Source organism: Apaloderma vittatum, unplaced genomic scaffold (assembly GCF_000703405.1).
Source record: "Apaloderma vittatum isolate BGI_N311 unplaced genomic scaffold, ASM70340v1 scaffold22752, whole genome shotgun sequence".
Lineage (NCBI taxonomy): Eukaryota > Metazoa > Chordata > Aves > Trogoniformes > Trogonidae > Apaloderma > Apaloderma vittatum.
The window spans coordinates 23,271-44,922 of record NW_009704479.1 but is presented as its reverse complement, the minus strand read 5'-3'; the positions used below and the strand labels follow the sequence as shown (position 1 = coordinate 44,922).

The 21,652-nt window shown below is 46.3% G+C and overlaps 1 protein-coding gene across 1 annotated transcript in view; it reads left to right on the top strand.

Moving 5' to 3' along the window:
- The first annotated feature begins 12,893 nt into the window (after window positions 1-12,893).
- RIMS4 (regulating synaptic membrane exocytosis 4) overlaps window positions 12,894-21,652 on the top strand; it is a 15,681-nt gene continuing 6,922 nt past the window's right edge. The window contains exon 1 of the mRNA XM_009865064.1: window positions 12,894-13,027. Within this exon, the coding sequence (XP_009863366.1) occupies window positions 12,951-13,027 (77 nt within the window). The 5' untranslated portion in view covers window positions 12,894-12,950. The remainder of the gene's footprint in view (window positions 13,028-21,652) is intronic.

The window sequence follows — 21,652 nt, the reverse complement described above, 5'->3', positions numbered from 1 at the left end:
TTGCTAGGGAGGAGGCTGTTGTGATGCTCCTTTTTTTGTTGCCAAGGAAACAGAGCCCTGAACTCGCAGGGAGGAGGAGGAAAGGACGTTATTGCACTCCTCAGCTCACTGTGTAATTTTGACTCCTGATGGGGGACTGTGGATGGGCCCGAGGGTCTCTCTGGCAGGTCCCTGCCGTGGTGGTTGCCCACAGCAGAGTGAAAGGGAGCGCTCCCTGCGGTCGGTGGTGGAGGGCGACTGTACCTTTCTGACCCGGCCAGTACCATCCTGAGAAAGCCCAAGGCCTCCTTATGGCCTGCCGGTCTTCCAAGTATGAGAACAGAAATGTGAGAGTTACCTGCAGGTCCGAGAAGGACACGTGCAGGCTCAGGTGCTTCATAAGCAAGGTTAATGCACGGTGTCTTCTTCTGACCTTGTTTCGTTACTGTTGGCCAGTTGTTGCTTGCACACCTTATAAAGAGTTTCCCATCAAACACTTTATTAGTTACATTAAAGCTATTTTTTCGTTCCTAGATAAGGATACATACTGCTCTGTAACGCACACTTGATCTTCCCAAACTGGCACTGCTGTCTGTAGCGCTGATGCTGGCTGCATTGTAAGTCTGTGCTTCTCTCTTATTTCTTCATCTGTTCTCTTTTCTGCTCTCACAGTAGGTAGAGCGAAATCGGCAAGGTGTTCTAAAGCTCCTACTAAAGGTATTTAGAAGTATTTGGCACAAATCATGCGATTTTGGTGAACTTGCTGCTGTGTACGAGCCGCGGGGTAGCCGTGCTACAAACAGCCACCCGCTCCTCACGAAGCTGTGCTGGTGCGTGGCTGCTTTACACTAGGAGTGATTAACATAAATTCCATTCAGTACAATACTGAGCACTGTAGTGTGTCTCCTCTTGACAAAGGACCAATTCTTCCTGCGTCTAATGGTTGGTAATTGAGAAAACTAGATTTTGGTATTGTTCCTAAAACATATTAAGCTGCTGCATTGCTGGCTTTTTTCTCTAATCATCACTAATTTTCAGGCAGACATGATATTTTGGTTGGTTTCACACGTTCTCCAGTATCTTTCAGCAGAGATGAAGATGTTATATCTATTTTCCAGCTCTAGCTAAAGGGCTTTTTTTCCCTCTATTGGAATCTCAATACTCTCCTTAGACAAATGGTAAACTGAATTTCCCAATGGACTTTAAATAATTTGGGGTGGTTTTATATCCGAGCGCTGCTTTTGTGCATGCAGAAAAGAGATGTAGGAGGCAGTTTTGTGTCTGCTGTGTTCATCTGTGGGAGAGCTTAGCATGCGGATGAGAGTCTGCATGCATCTCTTCAGGGTTTGGGCTGTCAAAATTTTGCTCCTTTTTTTTTTTTTTTCCTTTAAGAGACTGCTAGTTAAATTTCAGCACCTCTGTTTTTGCTATGGGATAGTGTTTTCCACATTTAACGGTTTGACTTGTCACCAGTTGTAGATATTTATGGTGTATGAATGGTAAGGCTGTTTGCTATGAGATAAACCCCAGTGTTTTGGGCACTTTGATTTCTTAGTCACCGTCCATCCCTTTACATCCTGCGCTGCTGCTGCTGCTCCTGTTCTGCTTCTGGGCACCAAAGCCTGACCCTCTCTTCCAGCTGCCCAGAGGTGCCTGCAGCCGAATTATCACGGTCATAAGGGCAGCGTGCTCTCCTTTCACTGCACACATGCAGAAGCAAGCACTTGGGCTCTGGATCCGGAGAAGGGGTCCCTGTGAGAGGACTGGTATGAGCCTCACACAGGTGGTTGTATCGTCTGGTGAAATTGTCTTGGAATTAGAAGCTGAATGCCTGAAATTTGACTTCTGGAAACCGGACCGTCATCTCCCCCTCTCTGCTTCTGCAGTGGATCAAATAATTGCTTCCAAATGGACTCAAGTTATTAAATGGTGTGTGTAATTAAAGTCAAGTCCTTGTGAATTTGATCATTCATTTCCTTAAGGAAAATATGATGAAGTAATTACAACTCAAGCTAAACAGAAATCAAATGCTATTCGAAGCACGATTCTGCACCATGATTCTGGTTTATGAATGACTCCAGGGTTCTGTGGCTTCACGCCTGTTAAAGAAATATGTCTGTGTTTTTAATTGTGTTTATAACGAATGAGCAAAAGGTTGCATGACTCATTCACTGTGCCAAGACTGTTGCTTGCTCTTTGTGTTCGCACACATGTGGTCTTGACAAAGCCGCTCGCTCCTAAAAGAGCGTCAGCGGAACAGAAAAGGGAAACATCTTGTTAATAAATCTGACCTTGTCAGCTCTTTCACCCTGAATTTTGTCTGTACCAAACCTAAACTTTACCTGTCTTAGCTGTGAATTTGAGGGAGGCAATTATTTCTTCAGTATTTAAACCAGAGCCCTGTCCTCACCCTCTCCCCTCTCTCCATCGTTTCTGTGTAGCACCTACTTTCCACTTTCAGCCCACTTTGAAGGAGAGGTGGAAGACACACAGACTGTACAGAAGTGAAAAGATGGCTCTGGGTAGATGGAAAGACCCAGACCAGTGCCTCCAGAAGAAAAGGTCTGATATATAATCTCAGTTTAAAAGTAAAACTCTGAGTGAAAGCAAAACACTGGAGTGTTACAAATCTTCTGGATGACAAGGTGTGTCAGCCTCTCCGAGAAGTTTTGGTACCTTTAGGAGTCTTGTGACCAGAGTCCTCTTCTGCAACAGGGTGACACAGCTTGCAGGTAGGCTGCTTAACTTATTTGGCCCCCTGCTTTCTTCCCAAGAGCTGCTGAGTGAAGAGCGACGTGCTGAGCCCTTCCAGAAGGCACAGCCAGTGAGCCGGCAGGTTCGGCAGTCTCGGAAAGGGCAGAACAGCCTCGTGCAAAACTTCCTGGCTTAGTGAAGAGTAGGCAGGGCAGCTCTTTCATCTCAAGCCATCCTTGTCTTGTGATGACACTTTCTAGCTGCTTTAATTTTGTGAAGTCACCTAATTCTTGTGATCCTCTTCTGAATAGAAAGGTTTCTCTGCAGCTCGAACTCATTCATATTTCAGATCCTGGACTTAAATGACATCCTCAGAGTTATTAATAGTGTTTGATGGACAGCAGAGTTAGGACAGACTGCTCTGGTTCAACTCACTTTTAATTAATTAGAGATCTTGCCCTGGCCTTCGTAAGTACTTAACTCCAGCCACAGGGACACAAATCGGCTCCATCTCTTGTTACTTCACAAGGAGGACCAGAAGAAAGCCCTGGGGTGGCCCTGGCAGACAAACTACCCACCCACTGTTCGGCTTTTCACATTTTCTGGATGCCCAGATCTTAGTAGTTGGTGAAGTTTTATGAGTTTTGAACCGAGAATACTTTATTTTAAAGCACTGCTGGTTGTTGGTACTGTGTCTGACATTTCCCCAGCTTTCTAGGGAATAAATATTACAATATAGTGGTGTGAATAAAATTTGTTATTAATTGCCTGTGGCTGTGCCAAGCAACTATTGTGAGCCCATCAGCTCCACTTCCCTTGGCTTGGCATCGATTCCGATAGCAGACCCCCAGGGCCTCCCCTGCTCTGGGCAGAAGTCAAAAAGGGAGAGTTAAACTCTTAGTGAGGCTTAAACCACAATATCTAAGAAGTGGAAGGATTTTGCTCCCCTGATTGCTTTGCAGTCAGGATGTGTGTGTCTGTATGTGGTTTATCACAGAATGGCCCAGGCTGGAAGGGACCATGGAGCTCATCTAATCCAAGCTCCCTGCCATGGGCAGCGACGCCTCTCAACTAGCCCAGGTTACTCACGGCCCCGTCCAACCTGGCCTTGAACACCTCCAGGGAGGGGGCAGCCACAACTTCTCTGGAGAATCTGTTCCAGAGTCTTGCCACCCTTGTACTGAAGAATTTTTTCCTAAGATCCAAGCTAAATTTATTCTCCTTTAACTTAAATCCATTTCTCATTGTCATGTTGGTGGACACTCTTGCAAAAAAGTCCCTCCCCAGCCTTCCTGTAGGTTCCCTGCAGGTACTGGCAGACAGTTACAAGGTTCCCTGGAGTCTTCTCTTTTCCAGGCTGAACAATCCCAGCTCCCACAGCCTGTCCTCGAAGCAGAGCTGCTCCAGCCCCTGGATCATCCTTGTGGCCTCCTCTGAACTCGTTCCGACGGATCTATGTCCCTCTTATGGTGGGGACACCAGAACTGGACGCAGTATTCAAGGTGGGGTCTCACAAGAGCAGAGGGGGTTTATTGCGCTATAAATATCATAGTGTGTTTTTTTTTTTTAATTTGTTTTAAGTCCTCAGCCCTTCCCAAGCAGGGAAGCAGCAGAAGCTGGAGCCAGCCGTGCAACGAGCCAAGGGAGGCCGGGTGCAGCAGCAGCAGTGCCAGCCTGCCCGTCCCTCGAGCCCCGGGGCTGCAGCTGGGGCTGTGGTCGGGTTTTGCGGCTGGGCTGCTGAGGAGATGTCCCGGCAATGAATTTTCTGCGGGCATATGGACATTGCATTTAATCAGACTCTCCTGCGAAGCACAGCAGATTGGGGGAAGAGAAGGGGGCAGTGTGTTCGTTTTCTTGTAAAAATAAAATTGCAGAAGCAGCCCTCAGATGAAGCTATTTGGATACTGCTGCAAACAAAATAGAGGCATGGAAAGAATTCTGAGGGGTTGGATCTAGCTGCAGAGTAAATACTCTGAAAGAAATGAACATTTTTGTTAGTGTTATGGTACTGTAACTTTTTTTATGGTGAAAAGCTAAACAACTTTTTATGGTAGTCAAAAATCTGTTTAAAAATCATTGTCAGTGAAATATGTATGTTTACTTTCTGGTTTGTTAGCTTTCTCTCTTTTGTCAGTCAAGGAAAAAATCTTAAAGGAATTTTCCTGGCTACGTGTTAGTTGCAGAATTTTTTCTTCAGACATTTTTAATTTAAAATCTTGGCAATTTAATTTTTTTGCATAGATTAATTATCGAGCATGTAAAAATTAAAAAACGGTGTCATGGGAACTATTTGGCTTTAACCTCAAAAGGAGCAGAAAGAAAAAAAGTATCACACTTTCCTAGTTTAAAATACAAAAATGGATCTCAGCGAAGCTGGGAAGCAAGATCAGTGCTTTACCCCAGTTCCACCTGGCTTCCAAGAGATGATCTATGGGGGATGGAGACCTGCTTAAACACAAAAGTTGCTGGATTTAAACCAAACTGCAGCTCAGAGCAGCCTGGAGGGGAAAACACTTGCTGCTTTCAAGGGGCTGAAGAGTTGGGGTTCTGGGCTGGCTGGCAGGGTCGGTGGGAACTCCAGGCAAGCCTGAAAACCTCTGGGTGAGATTTGGTGTGAACTGTCTACTTGCTGGCTGGGAGGGAAGGACAGCCTCTGCAGGGTAATGTCAGGTCCGGGTTCTGTTCCTAGGAAGGAAGGAGGTTGGCTTTGTCCTGCCTAAATTAAGGCCTTGTTAAGCTTTGAGAATTGGACTGTGGCTTTAGGAAGATTCCTGAGCCGTGCAGAGTCCTTTCTGTGAGCCCGAGGAGGCTTTCTGTTGTGTGAGTGACGGAGGGAGGGCAGCCTGAGAGTGCTGCCAGGAGCCTGTGTAGTGTAAATAACGCTGGGAATGATTTTTGGTTGGTTTTTAATGGTGAGGAGGAAGCAGAAGAAGTTATGGGTTCAGGGGGAGCTTGATTTGATGTGCTCGTGTCTGGGCACTGGTGTGACCACTGGAAGGGCAGGGCTCAACACTAGCATGAGAGGAGGATTTTTTCTGTGCTAAATGACCCCAGCAGGCCAGGAGCAGCGGGTTGTTTGGTGACCACGCTGCTGGTGGCAATTTGGAGGAGGTGTCTCCCTGCTGCCCCTTGCAGGCCGGTGTCCTGGCCCTGCTCTGTGTTCAGCCAGGGTCTGTAGCTGTCACAGCAACACAAAGAGTTGCTAATTTTAGTTTTTTCTGGCTCCCATAAGAAGAGTTGACTGACCTTTCCCAAGCCTGTGGATGTACTTAATTTGCACAGATTAAGAATTAATGTATTGAATTTTTTTAATTTTTTTTTTGTATCCCGTAGAAGATTTTCTTCTTAATTTGGAAAGAAAGGGTGTGATTTTTATTAGTGTCTGAAACTAGGACAAGGGGAATGAAGCAAACAGCCTGATTAGTGCCCCTGCTTATCCCCAGCCATTTTCTGTCATTTCTGGTGGATTATTCAGGCTGTAATGATAGTCTGGCATGTCCTGAAGCACAGTACAAACTGCTTCTCTTTAGGTGCTCATAATTCACACTCCATTAGGATGTCGATGTAGGGAATACTTGGCAGGGTGTCAGAGCTTGCCAGGCATGATGAGATTGAGTTCATCTCATTAAAGTGCATTCTGAAGTGACAATCCAGTATTTGGGTATGTATTTTGTCCTTTCCTCAGCAGTAGCATCCCCTCAGGAGAGCAGCATGGCTTGCTCCGAACACAGATACTGATGTAGAAGGGCCTGCGATGCCCACCCCGACAGCCGCTCTGCTCAGCGTGGGCCAGGCTGTCACAGGTGTTGGATATTCCTGCAAGGCTGTGGGAAGACTTTTCCTTTCTCCTTTTGAAGCCAAACCATCGGGCTCTATTATTCATCTCAGGATTGATTCGTAGCACACGAATCTTAGCGCGTGTCTGTAGGGATTCAGCGTCTGACTAAAGAGAAAACAGTATTTTATTTTTAAGCCTATTAGGACCAACAATGTAGGGACAAAGTTTGAAGTGGAGAAGCTAATGGGTTGGCTCTTTTCTCAGAGCATTTGAAAATAAGAAGGTGGCGAAGTGGTCAGTGCTCCAGGAGTCTCCCCGGGTGCTGAGCTGACTCCCACTGCTGCTTTTTGCCAACAGACACGCGGAGGACCAGTTGTTGGAGTTGGAGACTTTCTTTCTAATCTCAGTAGCTTATAAGATCCAGATGAGTGCTTGGTGTTTTCTTCATTTTCAACTCCAAACTGTCATCCATTATTTTTTTGTCAGGGACAGTTCTTCATGGAGAAGAAAGCAAGAATCATCTCTTTGGTTTGACCGTAAGAGTGCAGTTTGGGGCTGTGGGGAATGAAAGGGCTTGTGAGACCACCTTTGGGCCAAGGATGGAGCAGGCAGATGTGATGTAAACTGCGTCATAGCTTGGGGCCTATCTCCTTCGCGGGCAGTCAGGTCCTGTCCCGCCCGGCCCGTGCCCCTCGCACCCCTGGGTGCTGACTGCAGACACACTCCGCTGTCACAGACGTTCATCCTCACTCATCTCTGCTTCTGCGTGATCTGCAACGTGCTCCAAAGGGTCCATCGAGTCCGTCAGATGGGTTTTCCTCTGTTTCTCTGCTGGAGTTGACAATTCTCTGTGCTTCATAAGTGCTCGTTTGTACCTGGGTCTCGTTTTGGAACAAAGCAGATAAGTCACTTGCTGAGGTACCCAGGTGTGAAGGCTGAGAGCAGAGCATGCCCAGGTCAATACCCTGTGGCACGTGTGGGTACAAATCAATGCATCCTGCTTGGCTTGGGTGAAAAAACCTGGTAGAAACGCAGTCTCTTTGCTCAGGCTTCGACTAGTCTTTCTTGGAAAATAGAAGGTGTGATTTTGTCCAGAGCTTTGTAGTAGGAATGAATTCAACCTGAAAGGAAGCATCAGGCTGATGTCCCTTCCTTTCCACCTCGCACCCCAGTGTGAAGTTTGGGAAGGAAAAAAGCTAACCAGGCTGGTCTGCTGGGCGTTTGGTGTGTATCAGGTGGCCAGTGTTGGTGCTGCCTGGCTGTGTGCTTTGGGTATCAACATATTCTGTGTTTGGAAGCAGCTGTTTAATTTAGGAGCAAAGCTGATAGAGTTGAAATTCAGTCGATTCCTAATCTTAGGTTTAAATCAATATCAATTAATTGTGAAGTATGGGAGGGTCTGTAGCACATGTATCACGCTGGTTTCTTTTTATATTAGTACCATCCAGCAGACAGTGAATGTGGAGGAGAAAATTGAAGACACAAAGGAAAAGAGAAGGAAGGTACCAAGTGGGAGAAAAGGAAATGGTGAGAGGAGGGTGATATGAGGGTAACAGTGACAGGGAGCACTCTCTGTCCCTCAGAAACATCAACTCAATAAACATCCATCGTAGAGTAATTCTGTGTAGGAATAGTAATTATATAGTAATGACCTTGTGATGAGCAATTGCAGAACTTGCATAGATTTTTTTTTCCAAGATTTGCTGGCCTCTGAGCATGGAGAGACCTGTCAGTAGCAGGGAGGAAGGGCTTCGACGAGTCGTGTGTTAGACTGACATAAAGAGGACATGAGAAATGGTGACTTCTTCCTTGGGGGAGAGCAGGGGGCAGTGCCACTCTTACTTTATCCAGCCCCAAGCTTTAAGGAAAATACAGTTCTTGGTGGCAGTCACTTCTGCCACAGGAGTAGCATCACCTTTGAGAAGAGCTACCTCTTGATGTGGTTGACAGCTGAAAATATATTTAAGGAAGGGAACTCCCAAAAGGATGCTCTGTGCTTTGTAGGGCACTGGCACGGTCACCTTTCTCCTCTTCATCCAATCCTGGGTTGTCTGGAGGGAACTTTGGTCAGTTGGTCTCATGTCACTCAAAGGCATAATTAGGGGAAACATGATAATGAGATCCAATTAATAAAGAACAAAATAATGGAATATAATTAATACCAGTCAAGAAGGATTTAGGGAAAATGGGTCTTGTCAGATTCTTTTTGTCGCCAAGTTTCAGCAGAAGAAGGTATCTGGGTAAATGTGATAAGTATGTAAGAGTTTTGTCCTAGAACAACTTGACCCTAAAAAATGTGATTGTGATAAATAGATTAAAAACTTACTTTGCATTTCAGAAATTGGTTGTCAAAGAAAAGGCTCACAGGCGGGAGGCTCTTTTGAAGGCCTGGTGCTATTCAGCATTTTCATTTGATTTTGAGTAAGCGTGAGTTTAAACCTCACCAAATTCACAGGAGATATGCACGTTAAAAGGATAGTAAATAGTACGGAGGGTGAGAGGGTTGTATAAAGCTGCCTGGACATTTTTTTTTAATAAAATGTGTTTTCTTAAGTATTTATTAATATAATGTTCTACAAGGTGGTACCAGCAGGACAGGCAGGGACTGCGCGGTGTCCAGGCGAGGTGTGATGTGTACCAAGAGCTTGCTGAGGTCTTGGGAGGTGCAGGCAGGAGCAGTGAAGATGAGAGTGCAAGCTGATTTTTACCTTGGCACGTGTTTTTGCAGTGAAGTGCATTCTCCAGTTACACTGTGCATTTTCTCAAAAGGGCTTTTAAAACCTGGAGAGGTCATAAAAAAGATTCAAGGGCAGGAGAAAAAAAAAGCCAGAGCATGAGAAATATAAAGAGCTCAGTCTGTTTAACTTGTCAAAAGAGATTGAGGGACGACTTGATTACGCTGCAGAAGAGTCTTTATAGCGAGAACACAAAGCAGCCCTCACAGTGGAGAAGGGCATTAAAAAAAAAAAAAAGACAGGTGAAAACTGAAACCAGACCAACTTAAGTGACATCTCGAGATGTCAGGTAGTAAAATAAACTGCACAGGCAAATGGCAGATTCTTCGTCTCTTGATATCTTCAAATCCAGAGTGGATAGCTCTGTAGAAGATTCTTTAGCCAAACGTAAATTGTTTGGCTGAACGGAGCAAAATCTAAGTGCCTGTCAATACAGAGAATTTGGCAAAGTGTCTGCTGGTCCCTTCTCGTTCTTGGCATCCATGAAGTGTGGTGTATCTTCATCCTGGAGAATTGAGCAAAAAAATGTCTTCTTCCCAAGGTCATTCTGAAGCAGAATCTGCTCTTAATCTGTGTGTTGTGCTGCAGGCTTGACCGGCTGCTTAACCTTTGTCGTTTACTGCTTGGTTGGGAAAGGTGCAGGGAATCAATCTGGTGACACTGCAAACAGTGTCGATGCTGCTCTTCCTTGTTCCAGATACTGCTAACAATTAAGACAAATGGTTTTGCCAGGCAACACCCCCAGAGACACATATAATTTACTTTCTTGGTCTGTAGAAGTGTTGAAGCACAGGTAAGGGAGGAGGCAGAGCCCCATGCGATGCCCCACACTGACCAGAGGAGGTTGCTGGAAGGTGAATGCTGCTTGTAAAACGTTCTCGGTCTGCGGGCGAGCAGTGCAGCTTTGTCCAAGTTTATTTCCTTTCTGTGCTAAACCTTTCTAAGTGTGTTATTCCTGATCTGCCCTTCTCTCCCAGTTGAGGGGGTTAAAACACCTGTAGTCTGCATGTAACAAAAATACAGTGAAGTCTGACTAAAGGGTTTATGTGGATAGTTCAGGAACCAATATGCTGCTTTCGATGGCATCTCTGGTGCTTCTGCTGATCTCTTCTCCTGTTTCAGTCTTGGCTCTGGCCACAGTGGTTTCAGAGCTTGCCTTTCTTTTAGCAAAACGGGGTAATCCCCTTCTGTTCAAGGGAAACTTCTGGCAAAAAGAGACTGGAGGGGAAAAAGGCTGGAGAAACCTTTTCTCCAGGATAATGGGAAATGGTCTGTGCGATGCAGGAGTTGCTGTGTGTCTCTGTCTGGAAGAGGAGGGAGGAATGAAGGATTTTTATAATCTATTTCTGTCTTATTGTCACAGAGTTTCTCCATTACATTTTATTTTCTTAAAAAGTAAAATAAAATCTGTGTTTCATAGCTGTAAATGCAATCTGGAATACTGGAAAAGCACTGGTTCACAGAAAGCCAGCAGTGCCAAGCCAGGCATGTGGTGCCACAGCTGCACGTGCCCTGTGCTGGCCGAGTTGCCTGTGGCACAGGGCTCGGCACTGCCCGGCCTCCACAGAGCTGCCTTGCCTTGTCTTCAGGCCCCTGGGCTGTGTGTCGCTGGCCTGGGATCAGGAGCTGGCTGACAGAAAGCAGCAACCACCTTGGGGTGCCCTAAAGCCTTGTCCTGTCCCAAACCTCTTGTTGGTTGCCACACGTGGATGCACAGCCAGAAGGATCCATGCGTGTCTCATCAGACTGGGGAGATGAGAATTTTTTTTTTTAAAACAGACATTGCATAATTGGGCAACAGGGCACTTTTGTTTCCCACATTTCTGTCATTGGCTGCTTTGGCTGTGGTTGCTCTTTTAAGGACCAACAAAGATGCAGAAGGATGAGTGTTTGGAGAGCGCACACACGAGGGAGGGCTGGGCATTGATGGGTGTAGGTGACTAAAAGATTTTTGGTTTGTGAAGGTGAGTGCGAGCCAAATTAAATGGACCATCAAGGCTGTGTAGGGTGGTTTCTGAAAGGAACATGCAAATCCCATCAGAGGGTCCCACAAGCCCGTACAAGGCCTGTAGCAAAGTGCATCAAAGGGAGCTGTTTCGCAGGGGTTGGGGAAATAGGGAAGGCTGTTTCCTGAGGCTTTGCTTTTATTGGTGCCTGTATTGTTACACTTGCCTGAAGGTTTGGAGTTTGAAAGCACATTAAAAATATGTTTTACGTTTGTGTAACTTCCTGATTTGTACAGTGTGCTTCATACTTTGCTCTAGGCACACAAACAATACAAACTGTAGTTAATGTTAAGCCAGAACATGCATATTCTATTCTCTTAGCCCATAGGGACATGCATGCACATGCTGCACCATATGTGGGGACAGCAGCTGGCACGGAGCCCTGCAGTTGACACGTTTACCCAGTTGGATACTTCCTGATACCAGAGGAAAAGGGACTTCATATAGCTAAGTTTATAGGAAAATTTTTGTCTTTACCTTTTTTTTAAATGCCTATTCACACCAAGATCCAAAGAAAGTTTTAGATCAAACGACTTTCTACACAAATATCAACATTCTGCGTATTTTAGACAGATTCTTAAAGATATCCTCATATTTGCGAAGTAATTGGGAAATATTTTTCTTTGGTGTTTGGGAATCCCGCATTCTCTAGACTCAGTAGCTGGGTCATTTCTTCTCCAGGGTGGTGGTCGAAAAGCTGGTGGGTTTCTGAGAACACCGTGGGTCAGAGATTTGTTACCTGAATGCATGTAAATGGATGGGTGTCTTCAAAGTATTTAGATAATCCTGCTTTGTTCAGAAAACTTGTGGCAGATGTGTTTCAGGATGAGTGCTGTATGTGGGATGAAATCTGGAGCTTCCTAACACCAGCTAAAGCAATTAATAGTAATGGTATTCGTTACATATTCATTATATAACATGATTTGTTCTGAGAAACAGACTGCTAGAGATGGAGGATGAAAATAGCAGCTGTTAATTTCAGAGGGCTGAGCCTCTGAAGACTGCACCCAGGAGGAACCAGAACCTACTTAAATTCCCTTTGCACTGTGGCTGAGGGAGTGTATGAAGGGGAATAGGACTCTCTGGGGTTTTCCACTCGTGGTCCCTTTCCAGGTGCCACCAGGGAATGTTTTGGCTGTGCCCGACTATTGCCCTGCGACGCATCACGGGGGGCTCCTGCCTTTACAGCACCTCTGGTGTTGCCTGGCGCTTTCCTCCTCTCTTCTCGCTTGATGCTCACCGGGACCTGCAGCTCTTTGGTGCCCTGCCCGATCTGGGGCAGCAACACGGAGCTGAGGAAGCGTTTTGGGGTACGGTGGGGCCACACACCTCGGCTCTGCTGGTGGTCGCTGCTCCCAAAGCGGTGAGCTCCGCGTGGAGTCAGGTTGTGTGCCAGCACGTGCCGGAGCCCAGCGCGCAATTAATTGGTACAAACGGTTGGAGCAGGTAGGGCAGTGTGTATGTTTTGAGTTTCTGCTGGGCCCTGGTTTGCTGGAGCACTGGGTTTGTTCCAAAGGTGACCGGGAGCTGCTGATGAAGCAGGACTGAGTAACAAAATGATGCACAAGAGCAAGTACTGCCTGGCTGCCAGATGCCAGGCTCATCCCGAGAGACCTCAACTTCTCCTTGACTTTGTGTTGTGGAGGGCCCTGGGAACAATCGCTGACTGCCTTTTCCCCCTTTTTGTTCCTAGATGGGGATGGTCGGAGACTCAAAGGAGCCATCCAAAGGAGCACAGAAACTGGCCTGGCTGTCGAGATGCCCAGCCGGACGGTCCGTCAAGCCAGCCACGAGTCCATTGAGGACAGCATGAACAGCTATGGCTCAGAGGGAAAGTAAGTCACTGAAGGGGGCTGGGTAGTTGCTTGTGGGATGCACTTTTCTTCTTATACCTATTAATTTTCCTCCAGCATGATAGATGGTGTGTTTTTCTGACTTGCCTGTGCTGCAGGTGTACTGCCCATTCAATTAGAGTAGAGCAGATCTCTCTGCCTGCATAGCTGGCACATACTTTAGCTGTTTATATAGTTTTTTTTAGTGTCCTCATTATTCTGAGCTGAAGCAGATACCCATCACTTTTAACCACTTTGCCTTTAGAAGAATAATTCAGGCTGAATAGCTGAGGCTCATTACTGGTAATAAGTGATAAGCCTGTAGTTTTTAATGTTGCATAGTGGTTGTCCATCTCCCCTGCTTCAAAATAGCCTTTTGGTTTGAGGGTGGAAGGACGGAAACGCTAGAGTGTAAGTAGCAAAACGGTCTTCCTGATACCAAAATACAGCTTTAGAAGCCTGTGTATACTTTTGGTAACAAACTGTCTTTTGTTTCATCTGAGTTACATTGTTCTAAAAAAGAGTAGATTAGAAAAGGTTCTTGATCCCAAGAAAAGTTGTTGTAATGCAATTTTTGCATTTCTTGTTTTATACCAGAATGCAAAGCAGGACACCTTTAGGCCAAAACTTTGAGGGCTGATTTGTGTCCAATTCTATATTTTGTATTTGCATTATTTGAAGTTGTATGTGGAGATTATAATAATTTTATGAAGTTGACCATTCATTACAAGGGAAAAAACCCATTATTTAAAAAAGAAGGCAGATTCTGTGCTTCTGGATATGAGGCCAGAATGTGTGTATGCATAAGCCAAGCACCACACTTGGCATCACTGTATTTGCTCTCTCTAGTCCTGTGTGATATTCCAAGTACCGCTAAAATTCTGGGATAGTCCAAAGGCTCTCTCGGTTAATTTGATTCTGGTGTTAAATAAGTAACAGGCTGTAAATTAAGAGAGACTTTCTTTAGCTGAAGAAGTAGGCTAATCCTGGAAAGGCATCACAGATCTGTGCTGAAGGTTGGAAATAGTAATGAGGCGCAGGCTGCGATAGCAATCTTGTCACTCCAAGACTGTGATGTACCTTATCTCTTCTGTGAGCTGCTGTCTCTGGGGAAATTTTCCTGCTACGCCAGCACAGTTCTGTGGCTCAGGGTTCTGCCTCCGCTTAGAGATGCAGAGGATTAGTGATTAAGTTCAATCCCTTGGCAGTGCGGGGCAAGAATCTACTTTCATGCAGAGGAGAATTCTTTCCTTTTTATATTTACAGAGCTTACCCTCCTGGGAAGGGGTATAATTCTTCGAAAGGTCTGTGTCCTATCGCTGCGTACGCTGGCTGTTTGACTGGGCTTTCCTGGAGAGAGAATATTTCTGCCAACAAAATATTGCACCCGTGCAAGTACTGCTTTACCCTGAAGGCAGGCGGCGTGTAGCTATCAGCTCGACAAAGAAAGAGAAATCCTGTCTTGCCATCCAAATGTCTTTATTAGAGCAAGTCTGACATTGGGTGTTCCAGCCTCGAACGCTGCCAGAACATCCTCGCCAGCCCCTCTGCCAGAGATGGAGCCGTTTCTCTTTTTACTTCTCTGCAAAGTGTGATTAAGTGGTTCCTGGATGCTTTATTCCTAGGTGGGATAATTGATCTCCTCTGGAAAGCCCGTGGGAATTGCAGCTCTCTGTCTGAGCCACAAGCGATAAGCAAACAGGGCTGCGAGTACAAAGAGCTAAGAGGGCTCTATTCTCTTGAAACACGGTGGGAGGGGAATTTCTCTGCTTTCTTTTCCTGCAGCAAAGAAAGGAATTGCTTGGGGAATAGCTTTTGAGGGACAGAAGTGCATTCTTCTAAATCAGATTTCTCTTGTCCTCTCTTGTTCCCTGTAGCTGTGTTCCCAGGAAGGCAAAATGAAGATTCACGTGACTCTGTTAGCTGTGGCAAGTTTATTTTCTTTTTGGTGCTGGGTTTCTGACTGATGCAGGTACTCCTGAGTCAGAGATGGTTTTCACCTGTGACTCTCAAAAGCCTGGTTTCAGCGAGGTGAGGCTGCCCTAGCTCTCCCTGCCCATGCATCTCTTCAGGATGTTCGCACAGGGAAGAAAATGGTTTGAAGACCTCACATTCCAAGAGGGCTTCTTTCTCAACTTCCGTATGGTTTTATAATGCTTTTCAGTTCTAAGGACTGAAAGGGCAACTTTGAAAGGTGGCACACTGAAATCAAAGGTTTGAAACTTGGCTGCAGAAGGCCTAAATACCCACTCTCATAAACGTGGTTTTAAAAAGTGATGCCGATGGGCTGCTTGCACGTTTGTTGCAGCGAGGTGGTGGCAGCAAGCTACAGCTGCTCTCTGTGCCAGCGCTCTCAAAGAATTTTTTCGTAGTTTGTGATTTTGAGCAATGCGTGAGTACTAGAGTGCATGAAATCCAGTTTGTTGTTGCGTGGGTTTTTTGTTTTGTTTTGTTTTTTTATGGTGAGACTTATTATGTAGGACCTCCTTCAGCAGAATATTCCATTTCGAGTTTTACCTGAAGATGCAGTTTACTGAAAGTTAACCGCTCTAAAAGGTGCATCTCCTGGAATTAAAGCTCATGTAGTTTGTTGGTGAGTGCTGACAATGTCAACACACTGCTTCATTGTTTAATTTTTTGCCGTACAAAAAGTCCCCAACCTTATTACTCAGCTTTTGTACTACACAGTGGTTGTGCACTAGCGTAGGAAATTAATATAATAAAGCTCAATGTGAGGCTTTATAGAAGGGAAAGTTGATATTTATTCTAAAAGAAACTGTTTTCCGTCGTTCACGCTTCTAGGTTTTGCTGACTCGCGCTCTCACCACCCCATGCAGGCACCCAACCTTCTGTGTCCAGGTGCTGTAGCCAGGCTTGGTGCTGTGCTGCGGGGAGAACCATCTGCCAAGCCCTTGCTGTGTCTTCTGAATTGTTTCTCACAACAGACTGGCTCTCGGACTGGTTTTTACACTTTCTAGGACTTAGCTATTACTGAGGAGGGATATTTCACCTTGGGGTCTTGCTCTTTTTGATCTCTGTAGATCTTAAGCAGTGCTGCTACCTTCTTTTTTTCTCCCTTGTTTGGGGAGTCTTTATGGCTGCAGTGTGCTTTGGACAGGCTGTGGAATTGATGTGCTCTCTAACCCTGTTGTCCTCCTCCTGTTGTCAGAGAACAGGTCAGCTGCTGACAGGTTGGTTCGCCTGCATAGATATTTCCATTTGTGATGCTTCCAGACCAATCTCAGCACTGATTACAAATCTCTACAGCAGTGAGTATTTTCTTCTATGCATGTACTTAAAAATCTGCATGAGGGGACAGTTACTCACTGTAGCAAGTGCATACTAGGTAGTTTCAGGACACCTAAGACTGCTGGAAGGATAAAATTCTGAATTTAGGAATAGCTCACAAGCAAAGCTCTGAGATTCAACAGAGATCTCCAGCAATCATCCTGGCTCTTGCACAACCTACATCTTGTTTTGGCTGAGTTTTGCTGCAGCTACATGAGACCATGTACATCATTCAGAAAGCGATAGATTCTGGACTTGTGTGTAACTTATTCCTGCCAACCACTTTTCTTCCTGAAAATGGAGCAGAAAGACAAAAATGGACCTGGAACAAAGGACTGCTAGATGCCACAGTCCCTAGTAAGTGATAGTCATTGGGGGTTTTTTTGTTCTTGCTGGCTACTGTTGAGGTGATTAAGTTATGGAGAGCTAAGGTGATTTTTAGCTTAGAAAAGCACAGCAGGTGATGACTAGCAAAGACTTAGAGGATTGTTCTTGTGTTATTTGAGATGAGTCTGCCTGTCCAGCGAGGAAGCATCTTGTTATCTATATCATCTCTCTTTTTCCATCGTGAGGGCAGCACCAGCCTGAGCTGTGCCTGAAGCCACCATTGTGGCGAGGGCTGGAAGCAGCACACTGCCTGGCACGTGTGCCACCAGCACTTCACGACGTGTTCTGTCTCACACTGTTTCTGCCAGCTGTGGCTGGTACCAGTTCTCCCGTCTGTGCATACAGGGCTGATGTGAGCTACTGCTAGGAGTAGGAGAGCTCCCTGCCCTTCTCTGCTTCACTGTGGAGCAATAACTAAAAGGAAGCTGGAGAAAATACTAACCTGTTTTGTGACTATATGGCCATGTGAAAATTAATTTTTCTTCACCAAAAATTATTCGTCGTCATTCAAGAATTACCAAAAGGCTTGATTCCTAAATGCACCATTCAGGAGATTAATTTCGTAGCTATTCACTGAACGTCTCTTTGGTATCCAAAGCCAGGGAACTTCTAGACTCTTTTATAGCAAATCATCTTTGGGGCTCTCTTTTTATCCACATCCTTTTAAAAAATATAATGAAAATGTGTTGTTAATACAGTTCAGATTATAAGAAATCAAGACCTTTCGAGATGGAAACTGGGGAAGGCATGGGGATTGTTTCTGTAATATGCCAAGAAATTAGTCAGCCTGTTCAGCAACAGCATGTCCTTTTGCGCTGTTAAGCTTGACCAGCACAGCTCGGAAAGGATGTGACCTTGAGAGCTGTAGTTACAGCAGTAAATAGAATGAATCCCACCTTCCACAACCTTTTGGGAACAGGTGAAATTGCTCTCTGAAGGCAGGTAGCTATCTTCTATTCACTGCGTCTGAGATGACTAGTGATTGTTAAAAATGGAGCTAGCCTGGTTAGGTGGGGAAGGGAATGGAGGAGGTCTTTGTACATAATTCACTGCGTAGTTTTTATAGCACCATTTAGGTGGCAGAATTCGTACAGCAGAAGGAATCGGATACACGAGCGGAGTACAGTGTGTTACAGCACATAAGACAGCACGTCACAGCACTAAAAATGTTACAGAAAGTGGAGTGGCCAGGAGAGAAGCACAGCTTGTTGAGAGGCGGAGATGAAGATATTGCCTGGCAGAGGAGAGATGTGGGGTCTTCAGGGTAACTACATTGGGTTTGGGTCCTGCAGGGACAGGTGAGCCTAGAAAGCTTCTCCAGCCAAAGCGAGGGCGCCTGCAGAATTCACGTGAACTTGGACAGGGTAAGGGGCTGCGTGCCCAGTTCCCTGACTATGTAGTCAGATGCATATTGCATTAATAATTCCTCATGTGCACCATAAATATTTTAAGGACTGAGGCAGTGGGCATTAAATTAACCAGTCCTGCCTTCCTCCTTAGCTGATAGGTATCTATTTGGCTTCTGCATGTGAGATGCAATTTCAAAGACTTTAACATGCAATATGGATGAGTGTGATTGTTATACAGTACATTACTGCTCCCTGAAATTGGAGTTCTGATGGGGTTTTTTAATGCTCAAATAAAATAACTGTCAAGTATGTTATCAGTCTCAGAGGAGGCTTCCCCCCTCCCCTTTCCTTCTGGATGAAAGAAATATGTGTTACTGTCCCTGATTTTTAAAGACAGAGCTAGAGAACTTCGCCACATACTAGATGTAGACATACAGCTCATTCCTTAGCTCAGCTGTGCAAATCAAACCAGCCAGCTGCATGGCTGTGTTTAGGCAACTTGCTTATTATGTGCAACTTTGTGCCCTAAGAGAACAAAAAAAAAAAGTCTTTAAGAAAATATTTATGAGAACAGAAATTGTTCTGTTCTCCTGTCTCTCTCAGTAACTTCTTAACCCTGGGCCCAAACACATGCCGTGCACAGCGAGCACACAGTGAGTGGAGCACCTCTTCAAAGAGCTCAGCACTTCCAAAGCCTTGAGCTGATGGCAAACAGCGGTTGTGCGGATAGCGTGAGTAAATCCACAAGACAGAAGGTTGTAGTCTGAAGATGGCTGTTCTCTGGGTGTGCCAAGGGATGGCTGTGTTGAAATTATTTCTGTGGCTTCACCACTAACCCGCCTGGCTGAACCCAGACCGATGGAGCAGTGCTGCTCTGCACAAGGCAAGGGGTGCAAGTGTAGCAAAGGCAGTGGTGGAGGTTTGGTCCGAGGAGGAGGACACCAAAGTCTCCTCAGAATGCCCCTCTTCTTGACAGAGCTCCTTGACGAAAGTGTGTTACACCAGCCTGTGACAGGAGCCAGGGGATGAATGCCTCGCTCTGCATTTCTTATGTACAGACACAGCAGCCGGCGTGTGGCCGTTACAAGTTGGTATGACAGAGACCAGTCCCAAAGTCTTGTAAGACTGGGTACTAGAAAGTACTGTACCGAGGGCAAAAGGAAGGAAATACACTGGTCTTTGCTTCGAACCTGTAACTCATTAACAGTACTGAGGACTGATGTGCAAAGAGGATGCACTGGAAAAAGATTTGGAGAGCGCAAGAAAGGCACAGGAATAAATTCTCTAGGGAAGGATTTTAGGAACAAGTTAGACAAGCAGCTGTTGCAAATGGTGTAAATAAGGCTGTTCGGGCCTTGGGACCTGGGTGTGGACTGGGTGACCAGTGGAGACGCCACCTTACTGTATTTCCTGACAGTTTTGCAAGGTTTTGACAAGTTGATTCTTCAGACGTGCAGCAGCATAATGGTTATACCTGGCATGCCTCGCATACAGAGTCCCAGAAGCAATTTAAAAATAGATTGAGAAAAGAGGTCAGACAAACTCTGTATGGACAGGAAAAGAAATTAATGATACATCTTCCCTAAACGTGTCTGTGCTGTTGCATGCTGTGCATGCTAATGCGCAGGGAAGAAGCACTGAGGGTGTGGAAGAGGCTGAGCAGAGTGGCATGTGTGCTATGAGAGGGATCACAGAACTGGCACAGGTGCTCTGAATTTCCTTTGTACCATTTCATATTGAAGTCAGCATTGTCCCTCTAGGCATTGAAATCCTGATCAGTTTACAATCAGACTTTGAAAAGCTAATTCTCCATCCGAATCTATGTGAAGAGCAGCAGCCTTGCTGTGAAGGAACCAGCTGTAGGACACTTTGCACGTGGGGAGGAAGGGCAGGGATCTTTGCAGCAGGTAGGTCAGGAAATGCTTCTACCTTGAAAGAGCAGAGAAGCAAGCAGCTGGCAAAGAGCCTTTGAGCCACTCTTAAATTACACTGCAGAGGACAGCTTTCATATGCCCTGACCTGCAGCACGCAGCGCGGGAGCACGATCTCCAGAGACTGCTGCACAGATTTCCCGAATAATCAGGATTACGGATATTGTGTTTTAAAGACGAACATCTAGGCAATCGCAGCCCTGGGTGGTGCACGCCGTTCCAAAGGCGGATGCGTGGCTTTATTCCACGTCATAAACGTGTCACAAAAGAAATAAACTGTTTATGCAGCCACCTTTCTCCTGAAGCGGTTCGGGACCCGCTCTGGGGCTCTGCCTGGCGGCCGGAGCCCCGCTCTCGGCGCGGTCTTGTCTCCCTCTCGTGGTCTCGGAACGGCTGCAGCGACCGCGGGCTTGGCCCTGCTCGGCCAGGCTTGGCTGGGGCTGCCCTGCCCTGAACACCTTGGGCTTAAAACCGGCTGGTTTGGGCACGAGTCCGAAATGGGTTTTGCAGCCCGTGCTGAGCCTTGGTGCTTGCGCTAACAAAAGTAACCTTCGTGGGGGTTGCTGCTGCTGCTGCTTCGCGTGGGTGGGCTCGGAGAGCCCGGGGTCAGCAGCCCCCAGTGTCGTCCTGCTGCCGCCTCCTCGCCTACAGCCACGGGCCGTGCTCTGTGGGTCCTCCAGCAAAATGTCCTTCATCTGTCCTTGGCACCCTGGAGGGGTTACTGACCTCCCTGTACTCCCTCTCTGCCTTCAGGTCAACAACAGAGTCACACTAAACTTAGGACCAATTCCACAGCCAACCTCATAACCTTTAATTTCATTAAAGTCATTCTCATTCAGCTGTGGCTAAGCAGAGCCAGTGGGTTGTGATTACTGAAAGCAAAAGGTGAGAGAATTACTTTCTGTTTTCTGTTCAAAAGGCTGCACTGCCCTTGCTCAGTGAAGGATTTGTGCCCTTTAGACACAAAAGGCTGACAAGTGCCACCCGTTCATCTTCTCTGTGTGCCGCTGTTTGCCAGCACGAGCTGGTCCTGCCGCAGCCCCGGTCCCCAGGGCTCTGCTGGTTCTGACAGTTGCTATTTGCAAGTCAGCTGCGAGATGCTCCCTCCTAATTCCTCCAGCTATTTTTAGCACTTCTTTGTAGATTGCAATAAAAAAAAAGATGTTTGTATTGGTGATAACCAGGTTGCAATGATTTCTCCCTGTGAGGGAGAGGCATGTTTGGTGACAGGAGGGGAAGGGCTTTCCAACTGTCCCCCGGGGTGAAGCCCCCACCGTCCCCTGCAGCAGACCCCATCCGGGAGCACATCTCCCTGCCAGCACATCCAGCATGGGGTGGTTCAGCTGGAGAGCTGGTTGCTGAATGAAGGACAGATAAAACACCTTAGTTTCTTCAGAGGTCAGGTAGGAAAACTCTGCTGAGTGTGCAGCATGTGGCGGGGTGACAGGGAGGGGCTCTTGGAGGCACTAGGGCTGTGTTTAAAGACCTGAGAGAAGTCATGGTGGTCCCTGAAGCTCTCTTCCTCCTTGGTTCAGCTGCAGGAAAAGCAAGTGAGTGATTGGGAAGGTCTGTCACATCGTACGTGGCCCCCTCACCTCAGCATCCCAGCTTCTCTCCAGGCGCTTGACAGCTCACTGAGCTGGATTTGAGCATCCTAAATTTAGCCAATGCCG